Source organism: Puma concolor, chromosome D3, assembly GCF_028749965.1.
Source record: "Puma concolor isolate L17-30 chromosome D3, mPumCon1.1.hap2, whole genome shotgun sequence".
Taxonomy (NCBI): domain Eukaryota; kingdom Metazoa; phylum Chordata; class Mammalia; order Carnivora; family Felidae; genus Puma; species Puma concolor.
This window is the reverse complement of record NC_141678.1, coordinates 26,620,928-26,645,251: the sequence shown is the minus strand read 5'-3', so window position 1 is coordinate 26,645,251 and position 24,324 is coordinate 26,620,928. Positions and strand designations below refer to the sequence as shown.

The window sequence follows — 24,324 nt, the reverse complement described above, 5'->3', positions numbered from 1 at the left end:
CGATTGGTCAGTGGCCAGACTGAGTCCAGAAAGTGGGACGTGGCAGGACAAGTTCTGGAAAAATCCCCGTGGCAGATTATACAGGAAAAGCCTGTAGGAGTAGGTCCTGGGTTCTAGCCCGCCTCTTCTGCTCGTGGTCTGTGTGACCCGGGGCCCTCTTGTGTTTGCCTTCTGTATGCCTCAGTTTCCCCATCGGTTATAGGGGCTGTGATAAAGTCCCCCTATTTCTCATGAGTGAATCAGGCCATAAATAGGAGGTCCTTGGTATAGGACACAGGGACCCCCAAAGGTGCCCAGGCTAGGCTGAATGTATGTTGGGGGAGCGTCCCTGTCCATCTTACCCTGAGACAGCAGGCCTTTAACCCCCTATCCTCTTGTTCCTAGGATGCACTGACCAGCATGATCAGACGGTCTCAGATACATTTCATCCACTGCCTTGTGCCGGGCCCCGCGGGGGAGAGCAGAGGCGGGCAGGGGTCTCTGACCCCACCGCAGCCTGGTGGAGATAAGCCCGGAACAGGCGGACCTCTGCCCTTGGACATCCCTGCGCTGAGGGTGCAGCTTGCGGGGTCCTGCGTCCTGGAGGCACTGCGTCTACACAGGGCAGGTAAGAGACAGCCAGGGAGCAAGCACCTTATGTCTGACTCCTCGGACGTGCCCGCTAACTGGTGGCAGCCAAGGAACTCCCAGGAGCACGAACGATGTGCCAGAACTTTCCATCCAGCATCCCGTTTATTCTGTGAAATAATAAGCCTGTGAAGGGGGAGCTATGATTTCAGATGGAAAAACGGAAGCTCCGAGAGGTGGGGGACTTGCTCAGGGTCACACGGTTGGGTCAAGGCAGAGCCTGGATCGGACCTAGATCTTGAGTCCGAAGCCTCTCTTATTTCCTGAAGGGCGTGTGCACCCCTGGAAGGCTGGGGCTGTGACCTGCTCATCTTCCTTTCTAGAGCAAACGTCCAGGGAGCTTCTGTCTAGGAATAGAAAATGAAATTCGCGCAACGAGCAATACCTTGGTCTTCAAGATGCTCAGCGTGGTTTGGGAGGTCAGAGTGGGGACATGTGACGGGGGCCTGCATTGTCACATGGGGATGCAGGAGGTACAAGATGTATAGAAGAGGGAGCCCTGTGCTCTCATTGGAGAGACTGGGTAAACCTCTGGAAGAGGTAACATCTTACTTGGGTCTCGATGGAAAGCAAGCAGCTCATGTCTGGAGTGGAAAGCTAGGCAGACAGATCGGCATATGCAAAGGTCCTGAGGCAGGGAAGAGCCTGGATTTTCAGGGACTGGGGTTCAAAATGAGTGGGGCGGTCATGGCCGTTGAGGCAGGTTGTCCACTTTTGGAGGTCTGGCTTTCCCTGGATCGAGCTGAAGAGATAAGGAGGTGGCAAGGAGAAGACGAGGGTTCAATCAGAGGAATGAACTCTTTAGGTCTATATTACAGAAGGCAACCATGCGCCCAAGGTCTCCACATAGCTCATCTTAGGAGTCGAGTTCTCTCTGAATCCTTCTGATTCTTTTCGCCCTCTCGGCCCCCAGCGGCCGCTGCATGGATCCCCGTCCCTGACATTTGAAACGGCTCAGTCATGGCCATTGTCTCTGCAGAGGATGGGGTGATGGGCCAGTGGGGAGGCTGGCTTGGCGGGCCCCTGCTCGTTAAACATCTCTGTGGTCACTGACACCTGGCTTGTGGCCACGGCCCCATCTCCTCCCGCCGTGTTAGTAACCCCACCCCGGGCACCAGACATTTGGCTGGAAGCAGCTGGAAGCAAAGACGAGACCCTCACTTCTCTGAGCGCCTCATTGATTTTTCCTCCTGCCCGCGCAACCACAGTCGAGGGGTGACAATGTCACAGGGGAAGCGCAAAATGGTCACAGTGGTGGCCGATCGATTCTGGCTGGCTGGCTGGCAGGGGGTGCTGGGCCTTTGAAGACACCCTGGTCCGCCCATTTGAACCCCTGCGTGCCTGCTTAGCTCAGCCGTCCCCGTCCTCGACCTTGGGTCTCACTGTGGTGGGCTTCTGCCCTCTTCATTCTTGGTGTGGCCTGCCTGGGGCAGGACGAATTTTCCAACTAAGTAAAGATTTGAGGTCTCGTGATAAAACTGTTCAGTTTCTGCCTCCCGGGCTTGGTCATTTTCTTTTTTTTTTTTTTTTCCTGCTCAAACTGGCTTCTGTCTCTCTTACACCATAGAAGAAATATTTGCGTGCACACATGGATGCATACACATGTCAAATATTTATGATTTCGAATTCATGCACATATAATTCATGCATGCATACGCCAGTGTGCACACATAAAACACACAAATGTATGCAGGATATTGAGTACTTATGATGTGCTGGCATTGTGTCATTATACATACCAACTGACGTCATTCTTTTTTTTTTTCTTAATGTTTATTATTTGAGAAAGAGACCGAGAACAAGCAGGGGAGGGGCAGAGAGAGAGGGAGACACAGAATCAGAAGCAGGCTGCAGGCTCTGAGCTGTCAGCACAAAACCCGATGCGGGGCTCGAACCCACAGACCGCGAGATCAGGACCTGAGCTGAAGTCGGCCGCCCAACCGACTGAGCCACCCAGGCGCCCCACTAACTGACATCATTCTTACCAAGCTCTTAGCACAGCGCCTGGCATATAGTAAATGCTCATTAAACCTTACATATTGTACAGCTTGGTGGGCGTGGCTCAGGCCCCGGAGGCAGCTGGCCTGCCCTTGACTGTGGCCAACAGCAGGCAAGTCCCTAGATCATGTCCCTCTTTCCTCTGCCTTAATAGCTCAGGTGTCAGAGAGCTGATGAGCAGTGTGTGAGTTAATAAGAGGCTAGCACCTAGAAGAGTTGCCTGGATATGGAACAGCATCAATCCGTGTTAGTATCTGTTACTCTGTCAGTCATCTGTTTCAATCCTTAGAGTGACCCCTTGCCCAGAACTTGTTATCCTCACCTGACAAATGAAGAACTTGAATCTCAAAGAGATGGGGTCACTTGATAAGGGCAGAAATGGGATGCGAACCCAGATCATTCTGTCTCGAAAGGGCACGTGTGTAACCTCGTATCTGCGCAGTCAGCATCCTGGGAACCTGGCCTGACACATCCTCTTCCCCCAGGAAGGCACCCTGGATTCATCACATGTACCTACCACCATCACCCTTCTTCGTGGTTCGTGCATTTGTGGAGTCCCAGAGTGGAGTCAGATTTCACCAGACCTTCACTCATCTGGCCAGTGAAGGGGTCTTTTTGAGTCAACCAAGGGTCCACCGTGCCCCTTGTCTTCAGGACGAAGTCCAAACCTTGAGGCCTGCAATTTGACTTCAAGTCCCTCTGGGATCTGGTCCCCGCTCACCTTTGACCTCACTATTGGCTACTGCCCCCTGGATTGGTTATAGTCTCTGTCCGGGTCTGAATCCCAGATGGGAGAGTTACTATCCATGCTGCTTTGGGCTAGGCGACTTGAACTCTTTGAGCCTCATTCTCCACATCTATAAAATGGGTATAATGATAGAGGCCCCTGAGTGCCTATAACACAAGGAAGTTGTTAATCTAGTGTCTTGTGCTCAGCAAATGCTGGTTTCTGCTATGACCGAGGAGCCAGCCTTGGGTCACCCCTCTCTGGCTCCCTCTGCCCAGACACCCCTTCCACACCCAATCCTGTGACAAACTCTTACGGCTCCTGCAGAGGCCGCCTGTAATGTCACCTTCTCTCGGGAGCTTTCCAGAGAACTTTCCAGCAAACTCTCGGGAGTTTCCACACAGAGGGGTACTCCTGTGTCCATCCTGCATGTTAGATTTTTTGAAAAAAACCCTTAGAAAATACTCAATGCAGCATTTCCCACAAGTGGGGTGGGCATAAGTATTGGACCAAAAAACATTTTTTTCCCCTGTGGTCAAACAGGTTCTAAGCGAAACCGATCCCACATCTTCCTGCGGTGGTCCACAGAGCCTTGGGCATTGATCCTGGCCCACAACGTGACCCAGAGGGCAGATCACAGTGCTGCTTCCCCATATGTTCAGTGGAACACTTTTTAAAAAATTTTTAATGTTTTATACATATCTATATTTTTATTTTTTTTTTTTAAATTTTTTTTTCAACGTTTTTATTTATTTATGGGACAGACAGAGACAGAGCATGAACGGGGGAGGGGCAGAGAGAGAGGGAGACACAGAATCGGAAACAGGCTCCAGGCTCTGAGCCATCAGCCCATAGCCTGACGCGGGGCTCGAACTCACGGACCGTGAGATCGTGACCTGGCTGAAGTCGGACGCTTAACCGACTGCGCCACCCAGGCGCCCCTTACATATCTATATTTTTAATTTTTTTTAATGTTTATTTATTTTTGAAAGAAAGAGAGAGAGAGAGAGTGTGAATGGGGGAGGGGCAGAGAGAGAGGGAGACACAGAATCAGAAGCAGGCTCCAGGCTCTGAGCCGTCAGCACAGAGCCTGATGCGGGGCTCGAACCCACAAACCGTGAGATGAAGTCAGATGCTTAACCAACCAAGCCACCCAGGCGCCCCAATGTTTATATATTTTTGAGAGACAGACAGACAGAATGTGAACAGGGGAGGGGCAGAGAGAGAGGGAGACACAGAATCCGAAGCAGGCTCCAGGCTCTGAGCTGTCAGCACAGAGCCCGATGCGGGGCTTGAACTCCTGACCTGTGAGATCGTGACCTGAGCTGAAGTCGGATGCTCAACCGAGTAAGCCACCCAGGCGCCCTGGGAGGATTCAGTGGAACACTTTTTATAAAAAGTTTATTTATTTACTTGAGACAGAGAGAGAGAGAGAGAGAGGGCATGAGTGGGGAAGGGGCAGAAGAGAGAGGGAGAGAGAGAATCTCAAGCAGGATCCGTGCTGTCAGAGCAGAGACAGACACGGGTCTCAAACCCGCGAACCGTGCGATCAAGTCCTGAGCATGAAAACAAGATTCAGACACTTAACCAACAGAACCAAGCCCCCAGGTGCCCTTCAGTGGAGCACTTTATAGGGTTGGTGTTCTAGGGAACATATTTGAGAAATGCTGACTGAATTCGATCTCTTAACAAATGGGGAAACTGAGGCCCCAGAAGGGAGTTTGCCCAGCAAATGAGCCTCAAGGCTGGGAGCAGGGCGGGGGCTGCCTGTGAATCCAGGCCCCGGGCTGCCCTTCTCACCTGGACTCCACGTTCTGCTTGCTCCCTACCCCACCCCCAGGCTATGCTGACCATGTGGGGCTCGCTCAATTCCGCCGGAGATTCCAGGTGCTGGACCCTGTCCTCATGAAGAAGCTCACGTCGGCCTCCGAGGGCATAGACGAGAGGAAGGTATGTGGGGCAGTGGGGGAGGTGGAGAGGGGCATCTGGACCCGTGGGCATCTGAGGCCCGGGCCCTGGGGGCAAAGATGAGGGCCGAGTGAGCTTTTTTTTTTTTTTTAAGTTTATTTATTTATTTTGAGAGGGAGAGCATGCACAGGGGAGGGGCAGAGAGAGAGAGAGAGAGGGAGAGAGAGAGAGAGAATCTCAAGCAGGCTCCACACGGTTAGCACAGAGCCTGAAGTGGGGCTCGAGCCCACGAACCGTGAGATCATGGCCTGAGCCAAAACCAAGAGTCGAGCACTTAACCGACTGAGCCACCCAGGCGCCCCGAGGGCGGTGTGAGGTTTGTCTCAGACCTCTGCTCCCGACTGCCCCCCCTGCCCTGTCACTTAGGAATGGCCCTCCTGAAGCCCTGCAGGGAAAGAATGCGGGCATGTGCCACTAGGAGGGCCCCTAGGAAGGTGCGAAGCCATCGTTTTCAAAAGGAGTTCCAACTCAGCACTGGCACTGTTCCCGGAGTAGTCCATGAAAGGAGAGCTTCATGGTCCCCAATATTCAGGACGTGTTTCATACCGGAGCCCATACTTCTTAGAGAATCGCCGTGAACACCACCTCAGGGCCTTTGCACTGGCTGTTCCCTCTGCCTGGAGCACACTTCCCTCAGTGTTTTGTGTGGCTAGTGTCATCTTGCTTTTCAGATGCCGGCTCAGAGCTTAGCCTCGTGATATCATCCTGTTCTAATGTGTGTGTAGCACTTCCCTTGTCTGAAATTATTTACATGTCCTATGCGTTTTCTGGGTCTTAGCAAGGGCTCAGTCCATTGTTGGATGAATGCATGAATGAATGCATGAATGCATGAATGAATGAATGAATGAAAACAAATGCCTAACCTTGTATTTCTGCTCCTGGGTGTCTCCTGTCTGCACATCCACCATAAACTCCTATACCCCTGTGGCTGGGACCTTGTCTTTACCCCAGTGTCAAACCATCAATAAATATTTCCACTGAGAACGGCCACTGGCCTATCAACGGTTACAGAGCCCTTTAGAATCTGCAAAGCCCCGCGTCCTCCCAGTAGCCCTGCAAAGTGAGCGCTATTGTATCCTTTTTTGCAGATGAGAAAGTGATTTTCTCAGAGAGATGAATGGATTCCCCTGAGGCCACACAGCCAAGTGCTGTTGTGGGTTTTGTCCTTGAACCTGAGTTTCTGGCTTCCAGGGAGGGCAGTCGAGAAAGCACGCCTCCAGAGTCAAACAGACCTGCAGGTGACTCCTAGCTGGGGCCGTGTGCGTGTAAGCAAGCGACATCATCTTTCTGCCTCGGTTATGGCATCTGTGAGGTGGGCACGACAACAGTGGCCACCTACAGAAGGTGTTTGAGGATCACACGCAATAGTGGAGTTCACGTGCTTGACACAGGGCCGGGTTCAGAGTGAGGGCTCCGTGTATGTAAACTACTGTCATCAACGTTAGCATCAGTTTGCGTATCAGCATCCTCTTAAGGCCAGAGTGATGGTAGCCAAGCCACCCAGACTCCATTTTCACAACCGCGTTGAGACTCCGCCTCCAGGCGAGTGTGCCCGTGCATGTCCGAGATCATCAGCACGGGGATCTTCCATCAGGGAGTCATGAGGAAAGAAGGGTAAACAAAGTCACAGTTCTTAGGCCCCTTCTTGGCTCTTCTCTGCAGTGAGGACCAGGGCACGGGTCACCTCCTGCAGACAGGGCAGTACCTTCTACGTAGCCCTCCTCACCCACCATGGGGGGGGGGCATCAGACCCAGCTCGTATGCTGCTGCAGGGGCATCCTCTCCCTTGGTGGCAGCCCAGTCTGGAAGTCATGAGACTGCCTGGCTCGATGCCACCGTCCAGTCTGGACCAGTCTTCATTCGGGGTTCCTTATCCTGGCTCACCCCAAACTTGATCTCTGTTCAGAGCATCTGGAGGGAAGCCACGGAAAGGGTCTGGGGCTCGTCTGCCATCCAAAACAGCACAGAAGTGGGGTGTGGGGGAGTTTTCTGCGGGGGCAATAGGTACAGCATATGGGACGATTCTATTCTGGACGACTCAGCAGTTCTCTCCTGTAGCCAAACTGAAACCACCTCCATACACATGCTGGAGGGCCTCGGAAAATGGAAAATTACAAGTGGAATGGACTTGGCTGGGAGTTTTCGCTCCTTCTTATTCTCTTTTTATTTGCTCACAAATTTCATTTGCTACAGCATAGAATTTTGGTAGCAACAAAAGGAAACACCATCCTGCCTCTTATGAAAAAGCTGATAAATATTCATTTGCCAGGCAACGTGATACACCATGAATTATACATGAACACGTGCTTGGGTGGCCCAACTGTCAGCCTCTGTGTGCAAAGCAGTTAAGACCTCAGGATTTAAGAAGACGAGTTTGACAGCCAGAGAAGGTCAATATGGTCATGAGACACTAGATGGCAGCAGAGAGAATTGATTGTTAGGGTGTAAGCCGGGCCTTGACGAAGTCCCCTGTGTGCCTAATACGTGCCTCTCATTGACCCAAGGGTGCCGTCTTTCCTAATGAGGTGCACTCATTAGGTGGGCACCCGCTGGATACTTTGTGCCTTTTATGTGCCAACTCTGATCACACAGCAGGCACGATGTGAAAAAGTTCCAGATCCTTCACCTGGAACGGACCTCAAAAGATAAAGCCTTCCCACTCTGGGAATTAGCCCCATTTTATAGCAGAGGCGACTGAGGCCGTCGCCGCCCAGCCAGGTTCTGGTGGAGCTGGGATTCGAACTCAGGCTCTCGGATTCTGCACGCAGGGCTTTTGCGCTATTCGTTGTGGTGGAATATACCCAGCCTAACATTTATCATCTTAACCGTTCTTAAGCGCAGAGTTCAGCGGCATGGAGCAGCTGATTGATCCCTCATTGAACGGGAGCGTTGCGAGGATAGGCAAGGTATCTGGTGAATTTCTGTACCGAATGTGCCTTCCGTGATGTTAATTTAAAGTCGTTATCCTTGATTCCACTGAGCTTTGACCAAGTGGCTGCTTTGCACCAGGCTCTGTGCTGGGTGCCAGAGATACAGGGATGGACAGAAGACAGTCTCGCTGGGTGAGGGAAAGGCTAAAACAGGCAATTTCCATACAGAGGGATGGCTTTGGGACACCCCAGGGAACAGCTCACTAAAACATTTGGGGTGAGAGTGTAGCATTCATGGAAGACACCTCAGAGAAGGTGACGATTGAATTGAATCCTATGGGACAATTTGGAGGAATTAAGTGAGAGAAAGAGCGAAGGGCAACCCGTGCTGGGTACAGCACGTGCAGAGATCAGTGACAAGGTTGCACGGGTAGTTCAGCGTGGCTGGAGCACAAAAGATGCCGAGCGTCATGAACAGGGGCTGAGGATGTTGGCAGAGGCCAGGCCACGGGTCACTGTTGGCAGAACAAGAGAGTCTGGGCTTTAACAGGTGGTCGGTGATGGTCAACTGAGAAGTCATTGGCAGGGGTGTGGCATGGAAAGCCGACCTCCATCACTTGAACTGGCTTAAGCAAGATCACGAAGGAAGTCCAGTCTGCTTTGTCCTTCCGTGGTCCTCTCCAGCGCGCAGTATCCTCACCCCATCGCCAGCTGTTCAAGACGCTCCTGTCCCTTCTAGACACCCAGGCACGTGCTCTGGTCTCCAGAATAACCCCGTCCCCAGCTCTGATCACTGGGCCCTGTTCTTCTGTCCCCGCTTATCCTGTCTGGCTAAGACTGTGCATGCACCTGCACGGAAGCCCACCCAGAGTGACTATAATGGTGGAATTTCAGGCAGGTCCGCTCACCTTGGCCATGTCTCAGATTCTGGTCTCTTCAATCTCTCTGCTGCTCAGGCAGGACTTGCCAAGTCTCCCCGATCGATGCGAGGAAACCCTAGGGCCTGCCCTCTTCGCAGAGCGCCTACAGCACTGATTGATTTGAGCCAACAAAATCTCTGTCCCTGGGGACTCGATCTGAAGAACACAATCAAGGGATGTCAATCTATCTTCTTGAAGGCCCCTCTTGTTCCATCTCAGACCCTTGTGGATACCCCCCGTCGCCCGTGAATCTGTCTGAGCCCCTTTCCTCCGGGGAGGGGCCCCTAGGAGCCCACGGCTGGGAGGGGGAGCTGTCCACTCGCAGCGTGCTGACTCATGATTCAGGGGTTCCCGTGGCCTTAGCCTCCGCAATGTATTTACCATCCTTTTCTTCCTCCCTTCATTGTCTTCCTCCAGTTCAGGTTTACTGCTCTAATAATTGTACACGTTTTACATTCAGTGTTGACCAACCCAATTGTGTGTGTGTGTGTGTGTGTGTGTGTGTGTGTGTGTGCATTCTATTTACAGTTCTGAGCATATGGAGTTAAACCTCACTGACATAGTCCCACCCTTAAGGGAGAGCTTCAGTGGCTGAAAGCATGTGGGTTCGAGTCAGACAGACTTATATTCCAATCCTCCTTTCTGCCATCTCTCTTTCCACTCACCCACACCCCTTGATATTCAATAGCTACGTGACCACAGGCAACCTGTAACAGGGCATAACAAAGCGCTCGGCACATGGCAGGTATGCGACAAATGGCAGCCATTGGGCCGTGGTGGCTTTTGGGTCATGGTGTGGGTTTCAGGGAGGAGGTGCCATGCTCACAGCAGCCACGTGGTCCTCTGGGTAAGCATTCAGTTCCACACACACGGATGCTTTTCCCCACACCACTCACCTAGGAGCGAGTTGGAGAAGAATTCCCAGCCACGGGTCTCCATTATTCCTGGAGTCTCTCACTGACTGTTTGAGATGTGAGACCACATCCTTGTTGAACATTGAAGAGGGAGCTCTTTGCAAAATTCTAGGACCCAGAGGGCTCTGTCAGTGGGGGCATGAGCTGGGCTTCTCCCACATGCAGTCAAGGAGCCTAGAGGGATGGAGGCGAGGGGTGCGTTATCACTGCAGTGCCCAAGGGGGCCTCATAACCTCAGACCCCCCACCACTTATTAGTACGTACTGAAACGTAGCAGGCGCCGGGCATGACAGTGAGAATTGTGTGTGCAATGTGATAGCTGCTTACTGTCTGTGTTAAGTCCACGCGTAAGCCCACAAAGGGTTTCTAGTGACTGGTTCGCTTGTTCGTTTCCTTGAGGGTACGTCACACTTTCCAGTTTCTTTGTATGCCTGTGTGTGTGTGTGTATGTGTGTGTGTGTATTGCTGAAAACTGGACACTATAGATAATATATCATAGAATCTCCAGATTCTAATCTTTCCCCCAATTATTTAGCCACTTATCTGGACTAGATGTATAGTCTGTCTCCCCCACAGTAAGAGATTACTGATGTCTCCACTCGGGTTTTTCATTCCTGTCTTTATTATAAATCCTGGATTCTCAAGGGTTTCCCCTTTGTTAGCATGGCTTAGCGGTCAGCACAGCACCTTGAATTTTCGAGCCTTTACCTAATTCAAATGGAGCTACATGCGGGTTGGGAAATGTCATCTGATCGGACACTTACACTTCTGCCACAGATTTTACTCTTTGTTTGGCCTCTCATAGATGTTCCGCCCATGTATGTGGCCTTACCTTTATTTATTTATTAATTTTTTAGTTTTTTTTAAATTTATGTTTGAGAGAAAGAGAAAGAGTACCAGCAGAGGAAGGGCAGAGAGAGAGGGAGACCCAGAGTCCGAAGCAGGCTCCAGGCTCTGAGCTGCCAGCACAAAGCCCTACACGGGGCTCGAACCCCCGAGCTGTGAAATCATGGCCTGAGCCAAAGTCAGACGCTTAACCGATTGAGCCACCCAGGCGCCCAGGCCTCATGTTTGAATAGAGATGTCTAGATAGCTAAGGGCTTGGTCTCCTGTCCTGCGTGGAGCCCCGAGCACGTGTGCTTCCCTCCACATTGCTCAAGAGTATGTGGGGGCTTATCAAGGCCCACATGACTGTCCATTCCCTGTATCTCCTCGTCAAGTTTCTGGCTGGTCAATGCCCATTTCCGGCCCCAATCCTGATGATAATATCAGGCTAGCTGTGCCACTGACCTTCTCCGTTTCCTTCCTGCCAAGATCACCACTGTTTCTAACAACGATCCTGGGTGTGGGACTTGCCCGTACGTCCCTCCATGTAAGTGGGCCCCTTCTGGGAGCAAAGTCACTGTTTTTCACAGCTTGCCTCCTCCTGGTGGGATTACCATACTGCCAGAGTTTGATGGGGACCGGAGCAGCCCAGGTCAAGATTGTCACAGTCTCCGACCGCTCTTACCGGAGATTCGATAGTTTCTCTTGCACAAATGCTTCTCTGTTGTATGCCCTTGCTCAATTTCCAGAGTATGGAACTTGTTGTTTTTGAAGATTGTATCCATTTTTATCACTATTTTTTTTTTTTTTGGTGGGGCGGGGGGCAGAGAATTTATCAAGTTCCTTCCTTCACCATTCTGTAAATCTTACGCCTACATGCTACCTTTGTGACCTTAAATCTCCACTCCATCCTTGGAGGATAAGGATAGGCATGATTACCCCATATCCTAGAAGAGGGTATGGAGGAGCAGAGAGCAGGTGTGGCTTGCTCAAGGCCACACAGCCACTGAGTAGTGGAGCTGGACAGGATCGTAGCATCAGAGGGCCGAGAACAAACTCAAGAATCTGATTCCCTGGAGTTGTGTCTCCCTCCACCATTTCCTAGTGCGTAATTTTTGGCGGGTCATTTCACTCAACTGGACCTCGCTCTCCTTGTCTGTAAAACGAACATGAAGTCGTACCTGTCGCAGACGTTTGAAAATAAAATGAGGTGTGTGTAAAGCACTGAGAGCCATGCTCAGACTCAAAAGCACAAGAGAAAACCATTTAACTGTTTCCTCGGAACAGGATGGCCAACATTGTATGCAGCATTCCATATGGGGAGGGGCAGACCTCAAATATCTGAACAATTAGGGTGGGATAGCTGATTCCAGAAAGATGTGGGACCAGGAAGAGGTTTGTTACAGTAATCCGAATTCTTTTTTTTTTTTTTTTTAATTTTTTTTTCAACATTTATTTATTTTTGGGACAGAGAGAGACAGAGCATGAACGGGGGAGGGGCAGAGAGAGAGGGAGACACAGAATCCGAAACAGGCTCCAGGCTCTGAGCTGTCAGCCCAGAGCCCGACGCGGGGCTCGAACTCACGGACCGCGAGATCGTGACCTGGCTGAAGTCGGACGCTTAACCGACTGCGCCACCCAGGCGCCCCACAGTAATCCGAATTCTTGCCCTGTCTTCCACCAACTGGCTGTTGGACAATGATTTACATTATGTAGAAACAAATGCAATCGCTGATAATTGACCTACATATGTGCCCATTTCATAAAGTTCCATCTGAGAGTAATACTCATTAGGATAACAATAACAGCAATTAAGTGCAACATCGCTTACAAAGACCTTTACGCATATTCTCAATGAATTGTCCCAACACTGTAAGGTCTAGGCAGGGAACCTTACTGCCATATTGCAGGAAAATGAAGGTCAGAAGCATTGTTCAATGACTGCAGCCACCCGGGGGCTCTATCACTTGGGACGTAAGCTTTCTTACCTGTAAAATGAGATCAGTGGAACAGAATGTCTTTGTCAGGCCTGATCTTCTTGGCTTTGCCATCTACAGGGCTCTAAGAAAGAGAGGGTACAGGCAAGAATCCTCGGATATTGGATGGCTGGGTGTGTGTTTTGGCAGTGTTTGGGTGTGCCCGAGAAATAGAAGCTTGGTTTATGTTCCATAGCACCTCTACCAAGTTTTGACCAAGACGGAGCCAGTGGGACTAGCTCAAGGTCATTAGGACTAGCTCATCATGTTTATTGAGCACTTACTATCCGGTATGGAGCTCGCTGCAGGAGCAGCCACAGAATCTTCTGAAGCAGATGTGATCATTGCTTCCCCATCGTTCTGAAGAGAAACCCAGAGCTCCAAGTAAAGTGCTTGTCCAAGGTCGCACAGTTCATGAGTGGTAAAACCAGGATCTCAGTCAAGGTGGATCTCCCTACAGGTCCTGAGTGTTCCCCCTCCCCAAACATCTACTCAGGATGCTACGTCCAAGGTCAACTTAGAAAAATTTCAGAATTTCACTGGCTGTAGCTTTCATTTAGTTTTCCTCCATCTGTCTTGTTTTCAGTCAATTTTTATTTTGTTTTGCTCTTGTGCAGAGAGGAAAGATGCTGTGTTTTGGATATATTGGTTTTTATGCATTTTGCTGCCTATAGCTCCCTTGGAACACTTTTTGGCTAACATGTCATAAGTGAAACCACTGAATTTTGGAAGGAGCATTATGGAATGTTCTTCCAGGAGGTCAGAGGAGGAAAATTGCTCCTAGATTATAGTCTTGGACCAGACTTTTAATATGCTTTTTTTTTTTTAAGCATCTTAGGAAATTTTCTGTGATGCTGACGACCCACGGAATTGAAACTCATCTACTAAATTACACCAGGCCCATAATACCTTTCATTTCCTGAGTGTGGCAATTACTTTCCTGACAGTTTGTTCTGAAAATAGACTGATTTTCAGCGAATGGAAGGTCCATGAGGGGTGGTGTGGAGGCGGACTAGGAGGGGAATCGGAGGCCCAAAGGAACCAGGTGTGACCTGCATTTTTCTGAGGGTGCAAATCTCCCCCCAGTGTTGTTTCAGACCCCGCAGACCTTGATGACAAAGGAAAATCCCATTAAGTGGCTGTGCTGTGGCTGATGCCACATTCAGGAAATCTCCCCCCGTGAATTTGTTTCTCCTGTGTGGGTCTGCCCTTCCCCCTCCATCCCGCACCCCTCCCACCTCTGCGGGATCCCTCGTTTGTTTGCTCACTCAGCCATCGTATTCATTGAGCTCCTGCTGTATGCACAGACCGGTACCAGGTGCAGCAGAAGGAAATAAGGGATGAAGTGCAGGCTTCCCCCCAGACTCAAGGTCAGGCACGCGAGGTTAACAGCCATGTCATTTATTCAGCTGATATCTGTGAACGTGAGGCAGAGTCTTGGGCAAGAACAGCGAGGAAGGGACAGAGTGCTGGGGAGGCTGCCGCAGCCAACCTCAGTGACACAGCACGTGAAGTTCCTAGTGTCCCTCTGAAGTTCCTGGGGTCCCTCTGGAGCCACCCTGGGCGTGTGAAGGGGTGATGTCATTGAGGTTGCCATGTGGCTCTACTGACCTTGATTCCAATCTGGCTCTGCCCGCATGTGACTTATAACCTTGGGGAAATGCCTTCGTGTTTTTTTTTTTAATTTTTTAAGTTTAGTTATTTATTTATTTTGAGAGAGATGGAGACAGCGTGAGTGGGGGAGGCGCAGGGAGAGAAGGAGAGAGAGAATGCCAGGCGCTCTCCGTGCCGTCAGCGCAGAGCCCGACTCGGGACTTGAACTCACAAAACTGCGAGATCACGCCCTGAGCTGAAACCAAGAGTCGGACGCTCACCCGGCTGAGCCATCCGGCGCCCCATCATTTTTTAAAATTTATTCATTTATTTTGAGAGAGAGAGAGAGAGACCGTGCGCGTGAGCAAGTGGGGGCGGGCAGAGAGAGAGGGAGAGAGAATCCCGAGCAGACTCTGAGCTGTCAGCACAGAGCCCGACGAGGGGCTTGAACCCACAAACCGCAAGATCATGACCTGAGCCGAAATCGGATGCTTAACCAACCGAGCCACCCAGGCGCCCCTGCCTTCGTGTTTTAAAAATTGTGGTAAAATTTACGTAACATGAAATGTGTCGTTTTAACTATTTTGAAATGTGCAGTTCGGGGGTATCAGGTACATTCACAGTGTTTGCACCCAGCACTACGGTTCACCTCCATGACACCTCATCTCGCAAGACTGGAACTCTGTCCCCAGTAAACACTAACTCCCCACTCCCCCTCCCCAGCCCGTGGCACCAGCGTTCTACTTTCTGTCTCCATGAATTTGATTAGCTAGGCACCTCGTGTAATGGGATCATCTGTCTTTGTTTGACTGGCTTATTTCAGTTAGCATCCTGCCCTCAGGGTTCATCCATGTTGCAGCAGGTGACAGAATCTCCTTCCCATTTAAAGCTGATTAATACCCCATTGGGTGTATATCCCACGTTGTGTGAATCCATTCGCCTGTGGATGGACACTGGGTTACTTTCACCTTTTGGCTGTTGTGCTAACTCTGCCATGAACGTGGGTGTACCAGTATCTGTTCAAGTCGCTGTTTTCACTCTTCTTGGCTATATACTCAGAAGGGGAATTGTTGGATCCCACTATAATTCTAGGTTTAATTAAAAAAAAATTTTTAATGTGTATTACTTATTTTTGAGAGAGAGAGAGAGAGAGAGCACGAGAAGGGGGGGTAGAGAGATAGAGAGAGAGGGACACACAGAATCTGAAGCAGGCTCCAGGCTCTGAGCTGTCAGCACAGAACCCAACGTGGGGATCGAACTCACAGACTGTGAGATCATGACCTGAGCTGAAGTCAGACGCTTAACCAGCTGAGCCCCCCCAGGTGCCCCTCGAGGTTTAGTTTTTAGAGGAACTGCCATACCATCTTCCATAGCAGACACATCCTTCATTTATTCTTGTGTCTTTGGTTTTTTTCCTCTGTACGCAGGCACAGTAGTATGAGGACCCACCTCGGGTTGCTAGGGAGATGCCAGGAGATGGTATCCATGGTGTCCCAGCATGGGAGTGGGTGGCATACAGTAGGCACTCAATACATGCTCATCTTTTGTCCTCGCCCGGGTGAGGTGGGGCTCAGTTGGTCAGACTCAAAGACACGTGGAGCCGTCCTCTTTCCCAAGGCACCAGCCATCCAGCCAACCTGACTCCTGCTTTGGGAGCCTGCCTCATTCTGTCTGTCTAACTTTTCTCCCCAGGCTGTGGATGAGCTCCTACAGACCCTGGATCTGGAGAAGAAGGCGGTGGTTGTTGGGCACAGCCAGGTGAGTAGAGCTTCCTTTTTATGTCACTCTGCTCATCCCATCAGGGACCCAGGTGAACCCCGATTCTGGTCCTACTGCATCATCCGCTACCTGTGTGGGCTTCCTTTTCACCCAACTGAAGACAGGGCTAGCGACTTTCTGCCCTGCCCATCTTACAAGGCCAGGAAGATAAAGTGGTATTACGTGGGAGGCAACAACACTGGGGAATATCATTTGTTAGAGGTTACACTCCCAGGGACCTCAGCAGTCTGGAAGAGTTCACATCCTGGACCTCAGCAGGGATTTCCAAGCCTTAGAAAGAGCTGCCGTAAAAGCCGAGAAGAAGCACTCACCTTCACCCGGAGCCTGGTTAACTTTTACTTGGCAACCGACAGTACCGGGGTGAATAGTCCCAGCTGATTAGCAGCAGTAAGTGAAAAGTTAGGACTCCGCGAGAAGGCACATGACATTAACGTTGAGGGAAATAACTTTCTTCAAACTGGTGTTGAGCCCAGGGCTTTTCCAATAACGCTTCAACATTTAGAGAAGAGGTTCACAGAGTCCGGATGTGCCTGTATAGCCTCCAAGTTTTCAAGCGGGAAAATATTGTATTTAGGGCTTCCCAAGGGGAGTCCCATCCTTTTGCGTCTGTGGAAGATCCCCTACCAGCTCCTGGAGCTAGTGTCCCATGGGCTCTGCTTTGGGAAGTAAACTCAAGGACCATGCGGCAGGCAGGGAGAATGGCAAAGTGTAGAAACAGAAACTGGGGAGAAAACTGACCAAAGGGAAAATTGCCCTCCCACCCTCATCCCCTGATTGAGTAACATCAACCCTCAAACCTTTGTCGATCTCCTGCCACCTCCAGGCGCGAGGTGCTGGGGAAGGGCCCCGGTTCTCCGGAAACCCACCATGGTGGCATCATTGGCCATTAGTCATTCTGGGGCCCCTGAGTAGCGTGTCCCATTGCACCTGCCTTGGCGAGCTCACGGGTTTTCATATAGTCATTGCCCCATAGACACGCAAGCCTCTTAGTTTACTGGCGTCTCAACCTGATTTATTCCACCCGGAGTTGGCAGCGACTGGGACTTCGCAGACCTTTCCAGTAGAAGGAAGGAACCTGTCAGTTGCTGGGCTTCCGCTTCACACATTGTTCCTCTTTTCCCTCAAAAGCTCCTGGGAGATAATTAGTAAATCCCTTCTTTCCAGGCGGGGAAGGTGCACCTCTGGGAAGTAAGCCCCCTTTCAAGGCCTTACGCTTATCTAGAAGACCAGTTACAGCTCCCGTGAAAGCCCGTATGGCCCTGGATCCCACACTCTTCTCCATACGCTGTGCGTTCTGCTGCTGATTGGTGGAAGTCGAACAAACACTCTTTACACACACGTCGGTACACACACTCTTTACACACATGTCGGTATGGCCCAGATTCAGAGGCCTTGTCCTTCAGCTCCAAGAACTTTGTCCACGTAGACCAGCCGTTCTCAAAATACAGTCTCTAGACCAGCAGGATCCCCTGAGAGCTTGCTAGAAGCATAAACATTCAGCTACCCCCAGCGCAGACCTAGTGAATCTGAAACTCTGGGGGTAGGACCCAGAAGTCTGGGTTGCAGCAAACCCTCCCCGGGACTCCGGCACATGTTCAAGTTTGACAACCACTGGTCTAGATAACGACTCCGTTATTTCATGAATACAAAAATCAGTCTCTATAAGCCCGGCCGCTATTGTAGAGCAAGGAAGAAAACAGAAGCAAGAGAAGTCTTTGTACATACTTTCACAGAGTGAGGGCAAGAAATTTAGAAGCCGAAACATCCCAATTACAAATAAAACCAACACTGTTGTTCTCAAGTAATGCTTGGCGTTCGTTAAAACAGCAGTCGAGGGGCGCCTGGGTGGCGCAGTCGGTTAAGCGTCCGACTTCAGCCAGGTCACGATCTCGCGGTCCGTGAGTTCGAGCCCCGCGTCGGGCTCTGGGCTGATGGCTCAGAGCCTGGAGCCTGTTTCCGATTCTGTGTCTCCCTCTCTCTCTGCCCCTCCCCCGTTCATGCTCTGTCTCTCTCTGTCCCAAAAATAAATAAACGTTGAAAAAAAAATTTAAAAAAAAAAAAAAAAAAAAAAAAACAGCAGTCGAGAGCAAATTAAAGTCAGCGTATCCTTTGGAAGCTAGGCTATCCTGCAATCTTTCAGGGCAGAGGAGGCACGGCAGGACTGGGCACTTCTTTTTTCTTTTCAAATATGTATTTATTTTGAGAGAGAAGAGAGAGCACCGGTGGGGAATGGGCTGACAGAGAATCCCAAGCACAGAGGCTGATGCTGGGCTTAAACTCCCGAACCATGAGATCATGACCTGAGCTGAAACCGAGAGTCGGACACTTGACTGCCTGGGCCACCCACCTGCCCCTCTGCTCCCCCGCTTTCTAATTATGAATCTCTAGGGACTGATTTAGCCTTTCTAAGCCTCTGTTCCCTCATCTGTAAAATGGAGCCACTGCTCCCCACCCCCCAGGTTGGCTGTGGGAAAGCAGTCAGTTGTCATCTACGTGTTGAATGCGTTTGTCACTGGGACAAGACGCTTATCAAATAGGATAAGATTTGAATGTTTCAAGAAGGAAACCCCTCTAATCCGGAAAATTACTAGGACAAGAGCTGATTCCTCAGCAGTCCCAGATATGGGAGCTTCTGCCATATCAGAATCTTGAACCTTGGTCTTCAGCGTTTTTAGAGGAAAAACAGTTTGCATCGCGGTGGCCCCCGTAGATTTCCTTAAATGTGAGGATGTTGAGATGTTACACTCTGCTTGCGTCTGATAAGCCGCTGGACCCACGAAAGGCGAATAATTTAGATTTTTCTTTGTGATTCTCAGCCCCTGGTGCCTTATCGAGGCCTGTGCTGAGGGCCATGACATTTATGAAAAAGGTGGAATCCCACATGCAGTTGGCCTTCTGGTTGGCAATATGCTCTTTAAAGGGAAAAAAAAAATCAAGATAAGATTCTGCAGAGCCGATGACTTATTCCCATTGTGTGTATGGTCGCTTCCAATTATCTTTTTAATGAAAGCTTCATACTTAATCAATAGTGGTTTTGGAAGCACCCGCCGCCTTTTGTAATATACGAACTAGGGCTGTCATCATTTTGATCATTGATTTTTTTTTATAGCAGCTTTTGGGACTCACTAGCTTGTGAAATTAATACAGTCATTATTGAGACAATCTGATAGGTAATGAGTCAGTCGTGTCTTTATTTCAGTGAGGCTAATTGTCTCGGTGGCTCTGGCTGATAGGAAGTGTCCTGTAAAGCCAGGGAAGGTTGCAAAACAGAGTTGGCACCGACTGGGCGTGCAGATTCTCATCCTCGCCTTGAGGAAGGGCTCTCTGTGGGACGGGCGGGGTGGCTGCCATTGCAGCAAATAGGTTTAAGGGACAATCGATTGAGACCCTTTGTGCACCTGGAATCAAATTGCAATTCAACCCCAAACTTCAGGCGTTTGTACGATAGCCAGTGAAGAAACGAAGCCTCGTGTTGACGTTGAGAATGGGTGCTGGAGGTGAACTTGGCTTTGTTGATCGCCAGCTGGGTGAACTTGAGTCAGTTACATAATCTCCCTGGGCCAATAGATTCCTCATAAGGTTGTTTTTATTATAATGGGACAGAGGAGAAAGAGCTTTGAAAAATCTAGATGCCATGCAAATGTTAATTGTATTCAGTGATAACTATAGTCCGGTCTGGAGTCAGACGGAGGGAAACATTTCTGCTGTTTCCGCTTGCTAGGGGAGGGTCATGGGGGAAATGCCATTGTCAGCCTTAGTCTTTCCTTCCATAAAATGGGGGGATCGCAATAACTACCCTACAGGATGATGTACATTCAGTACTTTACCTGCACGTATCAGGTGAAGTGGTTGGTTCCGATCTGCAACACTGATTGATAACGTCCCCAATTACTTGATAATATCACTAAGATGCAGCCATCCAGTGCCCCTAGAAAAGTGCACATCTTTGGGGTGAGAGGCCACGTTTGGCAGAGAAACACGGCAGGCTGGTCATAGATATTAGCGTGATGAGGGCATCTGAAAAGCGTCCCCTGCCCCCGTCACCGACTCAAGTCCCAAGCTGCTAGGGCCTCTTTCCTTTGACTCCGGGGAGGTAAGACTGACAGTAACCACCCTACCAGGTGGGCAGAGCAGGCCTGGCCCCAAAGTGTTAGGTTCTCAGAAAATCCTTCTGTGTGCCCCGCAGTATATTGAAGGCGGCCCTGCGGGGTGTCAAGGAGGCATTGATCACTTTGCTGCGGAAGGCCTCCATCCATTATGGATGAGCAGAGGCCTGGAAATCCTGGACCGCAAGCTGTTTTCTGTTAGGATGCCTGACCACCTTCTGTGGGTGGCACCAGCCTGACCCCCTCCTCCCCTGGCCGAGGAGGGCCACCCTCACTTCCTCCACATTCTCCGCCCCTCCTTATAAGGCAGGACCGAATATTTCCAGGGCACTGCTTCTCTCAGGGGGCCAGCGACACTTATCGGAAAGAACGTACAATCGCAGGCCTGCCACTAAATCCACGGATTCAGCCTTTCCTGGGGTGAAGCCTGGGAATCTGCATCTTCCACTGTCTGCAAAGCAATTCTGGTGCAGAGACGTTTAGGCAGGTCCCTCCTGACAGTGGTTTTGAAATGAAGGTGTGCATGGTTCCCCTGAGGGTCACATTACAGTGTCGCTTTGATTCAGCAGGTGGGGTCCCAGATTCAGCATTTCTAACAAGCTCCCCAGTGGTGACAATGCCACTCTGGGGACCGTGTTCTGAGCACCCAAGGGCTAGAAGAAGGAAAAGAGGACTCGTGAGGAGATAAGATGTTTTGACAATTTATGTTTTTGTTTTATTTTTGAGAGAGACAGAGCATGAACGGGGGAGGGGCAGAGAGAGAGGGAGACGCAGAATCTGAAGCAGGCTCCAGGCTCCGAGCTGTCAGCGCAGAGCCTGACGCGGGGCTCGAACTCACAGAGTGCGAGATCACGACCTGAGCTGAAAGGACGCCCGACCGACTGAGCCACCCGGGGACCCCTGTTTTGATAATTTAGACCCTCAGTCGCGGGCAGCTGCTAACAAATATCTCGGTGGGGGAGGGGCGCAAGAAAACTGGGTTGAGTGGCAACCCCCTCTCTCTTCAGACCATCTGATTCAGCCGCACAGGAGTCACCGGTCACCTTTTGTCCCTCCAGGTTTTCCTCAAGGCAGGCGTGGTCTCCAGGCTTGAGAAGCAGCGGGAGAAGCTGGCGTCTCACAGCATCATTTTATTCCAGGCGGCTTGTAAGGGCTTTCTGTCCCGGCAGGAATTCAAGAAGCTGAAGGTATGGCACCCAGTGAGCCTCGTTACCCCTGCAGAGGTGTGAGATCCCAGAAAAGCAGCATCCGAGCTGATCTGGGCGCGGTAACCTCGCGCTTCGCACACTCACGCTTGGGCACGAAACCCTGTGGGATATTTCAGCATGCAGTTTCAGATCCAGTGGGTCTGGGGTGAGCATGGGGCGGGGGAGGGGTGGTGGTCTGCAGGTCTCCCACGATGGTGCCAGTGCTGTCGCTCCATAGGCTCACCCCGAATGGGAGGACTTTAAAGTGACGCTTTGCAAGATGTGATGATTGTTTCTAGGACGTTGACATCAAATGACCAATGATGTCAGACTTGATCTAGGTATCATGGGGGTGTCCAAGCCCTCCCGGGTCCATTATGGTTTCAACCTGTTCCATCTCTGGAGAACTTGGCTCTCATGGGCCAGCAGACAGGACATGACAGGACCTGGCCATTGAGGCTTTCGGGACTGAAGGGGCAGCTCAGAGTCCGCAGTCCTGAGCCACCCTGGAGACTGCATTTCCTTCCTCCCTGTAGCTTGTGCAGTAGAGAAATGTGTGCATGGTTCCCCTGAGCATCACATTATAGAGCACAGCTCTGGAGACAAACAGTGGAGACCCACCCCTTAGGAGCTGGGTCAAGGTGAAATGAGGTCATGCGTGCCGAGTCTAGTCCGTGCCCCAGACTGGCACATTGTTCAACAAATGCCAGCTCCTGTTACCTCCAGGTCCTCATTATTAAGTACTACCACTAGCATGGGGTCTCATTACATGTGCCCCCAGTTGATGCGAATTCGTAAATTCAAGTACACGCGCTTGGCAAAAGCAGAAAAAGGCGAGAACGTTAATAATTAAAATATCGTGGGCAACCCCACTGGCCCACTGCCTTCCAGTAGCTTATGCCTCAGAATGATTTAGAAGACAGGTTCATTAACGCCCTGGATTCTGTCTGCATCCAGACTTGCGGGGTTTCAAATCCCAACCCCACCACCGGGAAGCTGTGTGATATTGAGCAGGTGACCGGGGCTGGGGCGAGGGGGGGGCGTCTCTGTGGCTCAGTTTCCCCATCTGTACCGGTGGTTCTCAAAGTATGGTCCCCAGACCAACAGCATCCACACCAACTGGGCACTTGTTAGCCGTGCAAATTCTCCGGCCCCACCCCGACTTCCTGAATCAGACAGTCTGGGGGGTGGGGCCCAGCACTGGTGCTTTATTAAGCGCTCACTCAGGCTTGAGCAGCATGGGGTTCGTATTTAAATAACACTTAAAGTGATACCTGTCCCCTAAAATCAACCGGCAACACAATCATGGCCTTTGGATCTTGCGGGCAATTTCAGGGATTTTCAAGGATCGTTTATTTATTTATTTTTTGTCTTTCGCGGTGATTTTGCATCTGATGCCCTTACGAGAGGTGACCCTATTCCCTCCTCCTCCGCTTCTCCTTCTTCTTAGGTCATGCAAGATTACGTTGTGGTATAATGTCTGAGGCCCAGAGCCCGATTCCATGAAAAGCTCTCAAAAAATATTTTTAATTAAAAAAAAAAGTGTGCATTTGCTTGTTTTTTGAGTACAGTTGACACAATGTGACAGTTTCAGGGGCACAGCCTAGTGATTGGACAAGTCTACACGTGACGCTGTGCTCACATGGGCAGCTAGCTACTGGCCGTCACCAGACAATACTATTACAATACCATCGCAAAGAAGCTTCTTTTTTATCTTTTATATTAAATATAATTTATTGTCGAATTGGTTTCCATACAACACCCAGTGCTCGTCCCAACAGGTGCCCTCCTCCCTGCCCATCGCCCACTTTCCCCTCCCCCCCCACCCCCCAGCAAAGAAGCTTTTTAAATGTGTGATTCGGGGCGCCTGGGTGGCGCAGTCGGTTAAGCGTCCGACTTCAGCCAGGTCACGATCTCGCGGTCCGTGAGTTCGAGCCCCGCGTCAGGCTCTGGGCTGATGGCTCAGAGCCTGGAGCCTGTTTCCGATTCTGTGTCTCCCTCTCTCTCTGCCCCTCGCCCGTTCATGCTCTGTCTCTCTCTGTCCCAAAAATAAATAAACGTTGAAAAAAAAAAAATGTGTGAGTTACCCAACCTCTTCCGTTAAGATATGGAACTCGCTTTTTCCAGCCCCTTTCCCACCCCCTTTGCTCTCTTTCCTTCACCTTTACCGGGTTGGGGAGGACCCCTCAAGTTTCTGGTTTCCCTTCCCCGCAGATTCGCCGCCTGGCTGCGCGGTGCATCCAGAAGAACGTGGCTGTGTTCCTGGCGGTCAAGGACTGGTCCTGGTGGCGGCTCCTCGGTTCCCTCCGGCCCCTGCTGAGTGCCACCATTGGGGATGAGCAGCTCCACGCCAAGGAGGTCGGTCCACGTGGCAGGCAAGACGTGGGCTGGCCCCGTCCTCACACCCCCATAGTAACGCTTGCTTCCGGACTCAGTGCCTCCACTCTGCGGATTCGTGATCCAGAAACGCTCTGCTCAGCAGCCTTGCTGCCGCCTTCCAGATACCGCTCTGCTGTCATTAACACAGACACAGACCACCCTCCATCCCACGTCCAGCTCTACACCGGGCTTGTGGGTGCTGGTCAGATACCCCATCACTACCCAGGGGCACACGAGCACTGACCGTGATGCTGGTCGTCCCAGGGAGACGTGGTGGTGGCATCTTTGAGCCTTTCAATTTCTTACCTCTCCGAGAGGTGCTGACTGTCCCTTCCACCCCGGTGGCGCCTGCCTTCTGCAGGGAAACCGTTTTGATCGGTTTCTGGTTTATCCTGGCTGTTGTCTATTCTTGCAAAATTAGCCACTTCACACACATGCGCACAATGGCTTTGCAC

At 50.9% G+C, this 24,324-nt stretch overlaps 1 protein-coding gene and 1 long non-coding RNA gene across 4 annotated transcripts in view; both read left to right on the top strand.

Moving 5' to 3' along the window:
* Positions 1–24,324, top strand: part of MYO18B (myosin XVIIIB) — a 258,994-nt gene that overhangs the window by 87,994 nt on the left and 146,676 nt on the right. For all 3 annotated transcript variants that reach the window (XM_086682197.1, XM_086682198.1, XM_086682199.1), the window contains 5 exons: positions 385–607; positions 5,193–5,302; positions 16,111–16,176; positions 21,362–21,490; positions 23,705–23,848. In XM_086682197.1, the coding sequence (XP_086538323.1) occupies positions 385–607; positions 5,193–5,302; positions 16,111–16,176; positions 21,362–21,490; positions 23,705–23,848 (672 nt within the window). The remainder of the gene's footprint in view (positions 1–384; positions 608–5,192; positions 5,303–16,110; positions 16,177–21,361; positions 21,491–23,704; positions 23,849–24,324) is intronic.
* Positions 5,332–16,101, top strand: LOC147575430 (uncharacterized). The gene is made up of 3 exons (XR_015242387.1): positions 5,332–9,621; positions 9,963–12,244; positions 12,492–16,101. It is a non-coding gene; the product is annotated as an uncharacterized LOC147575430 (long non-coding RNA).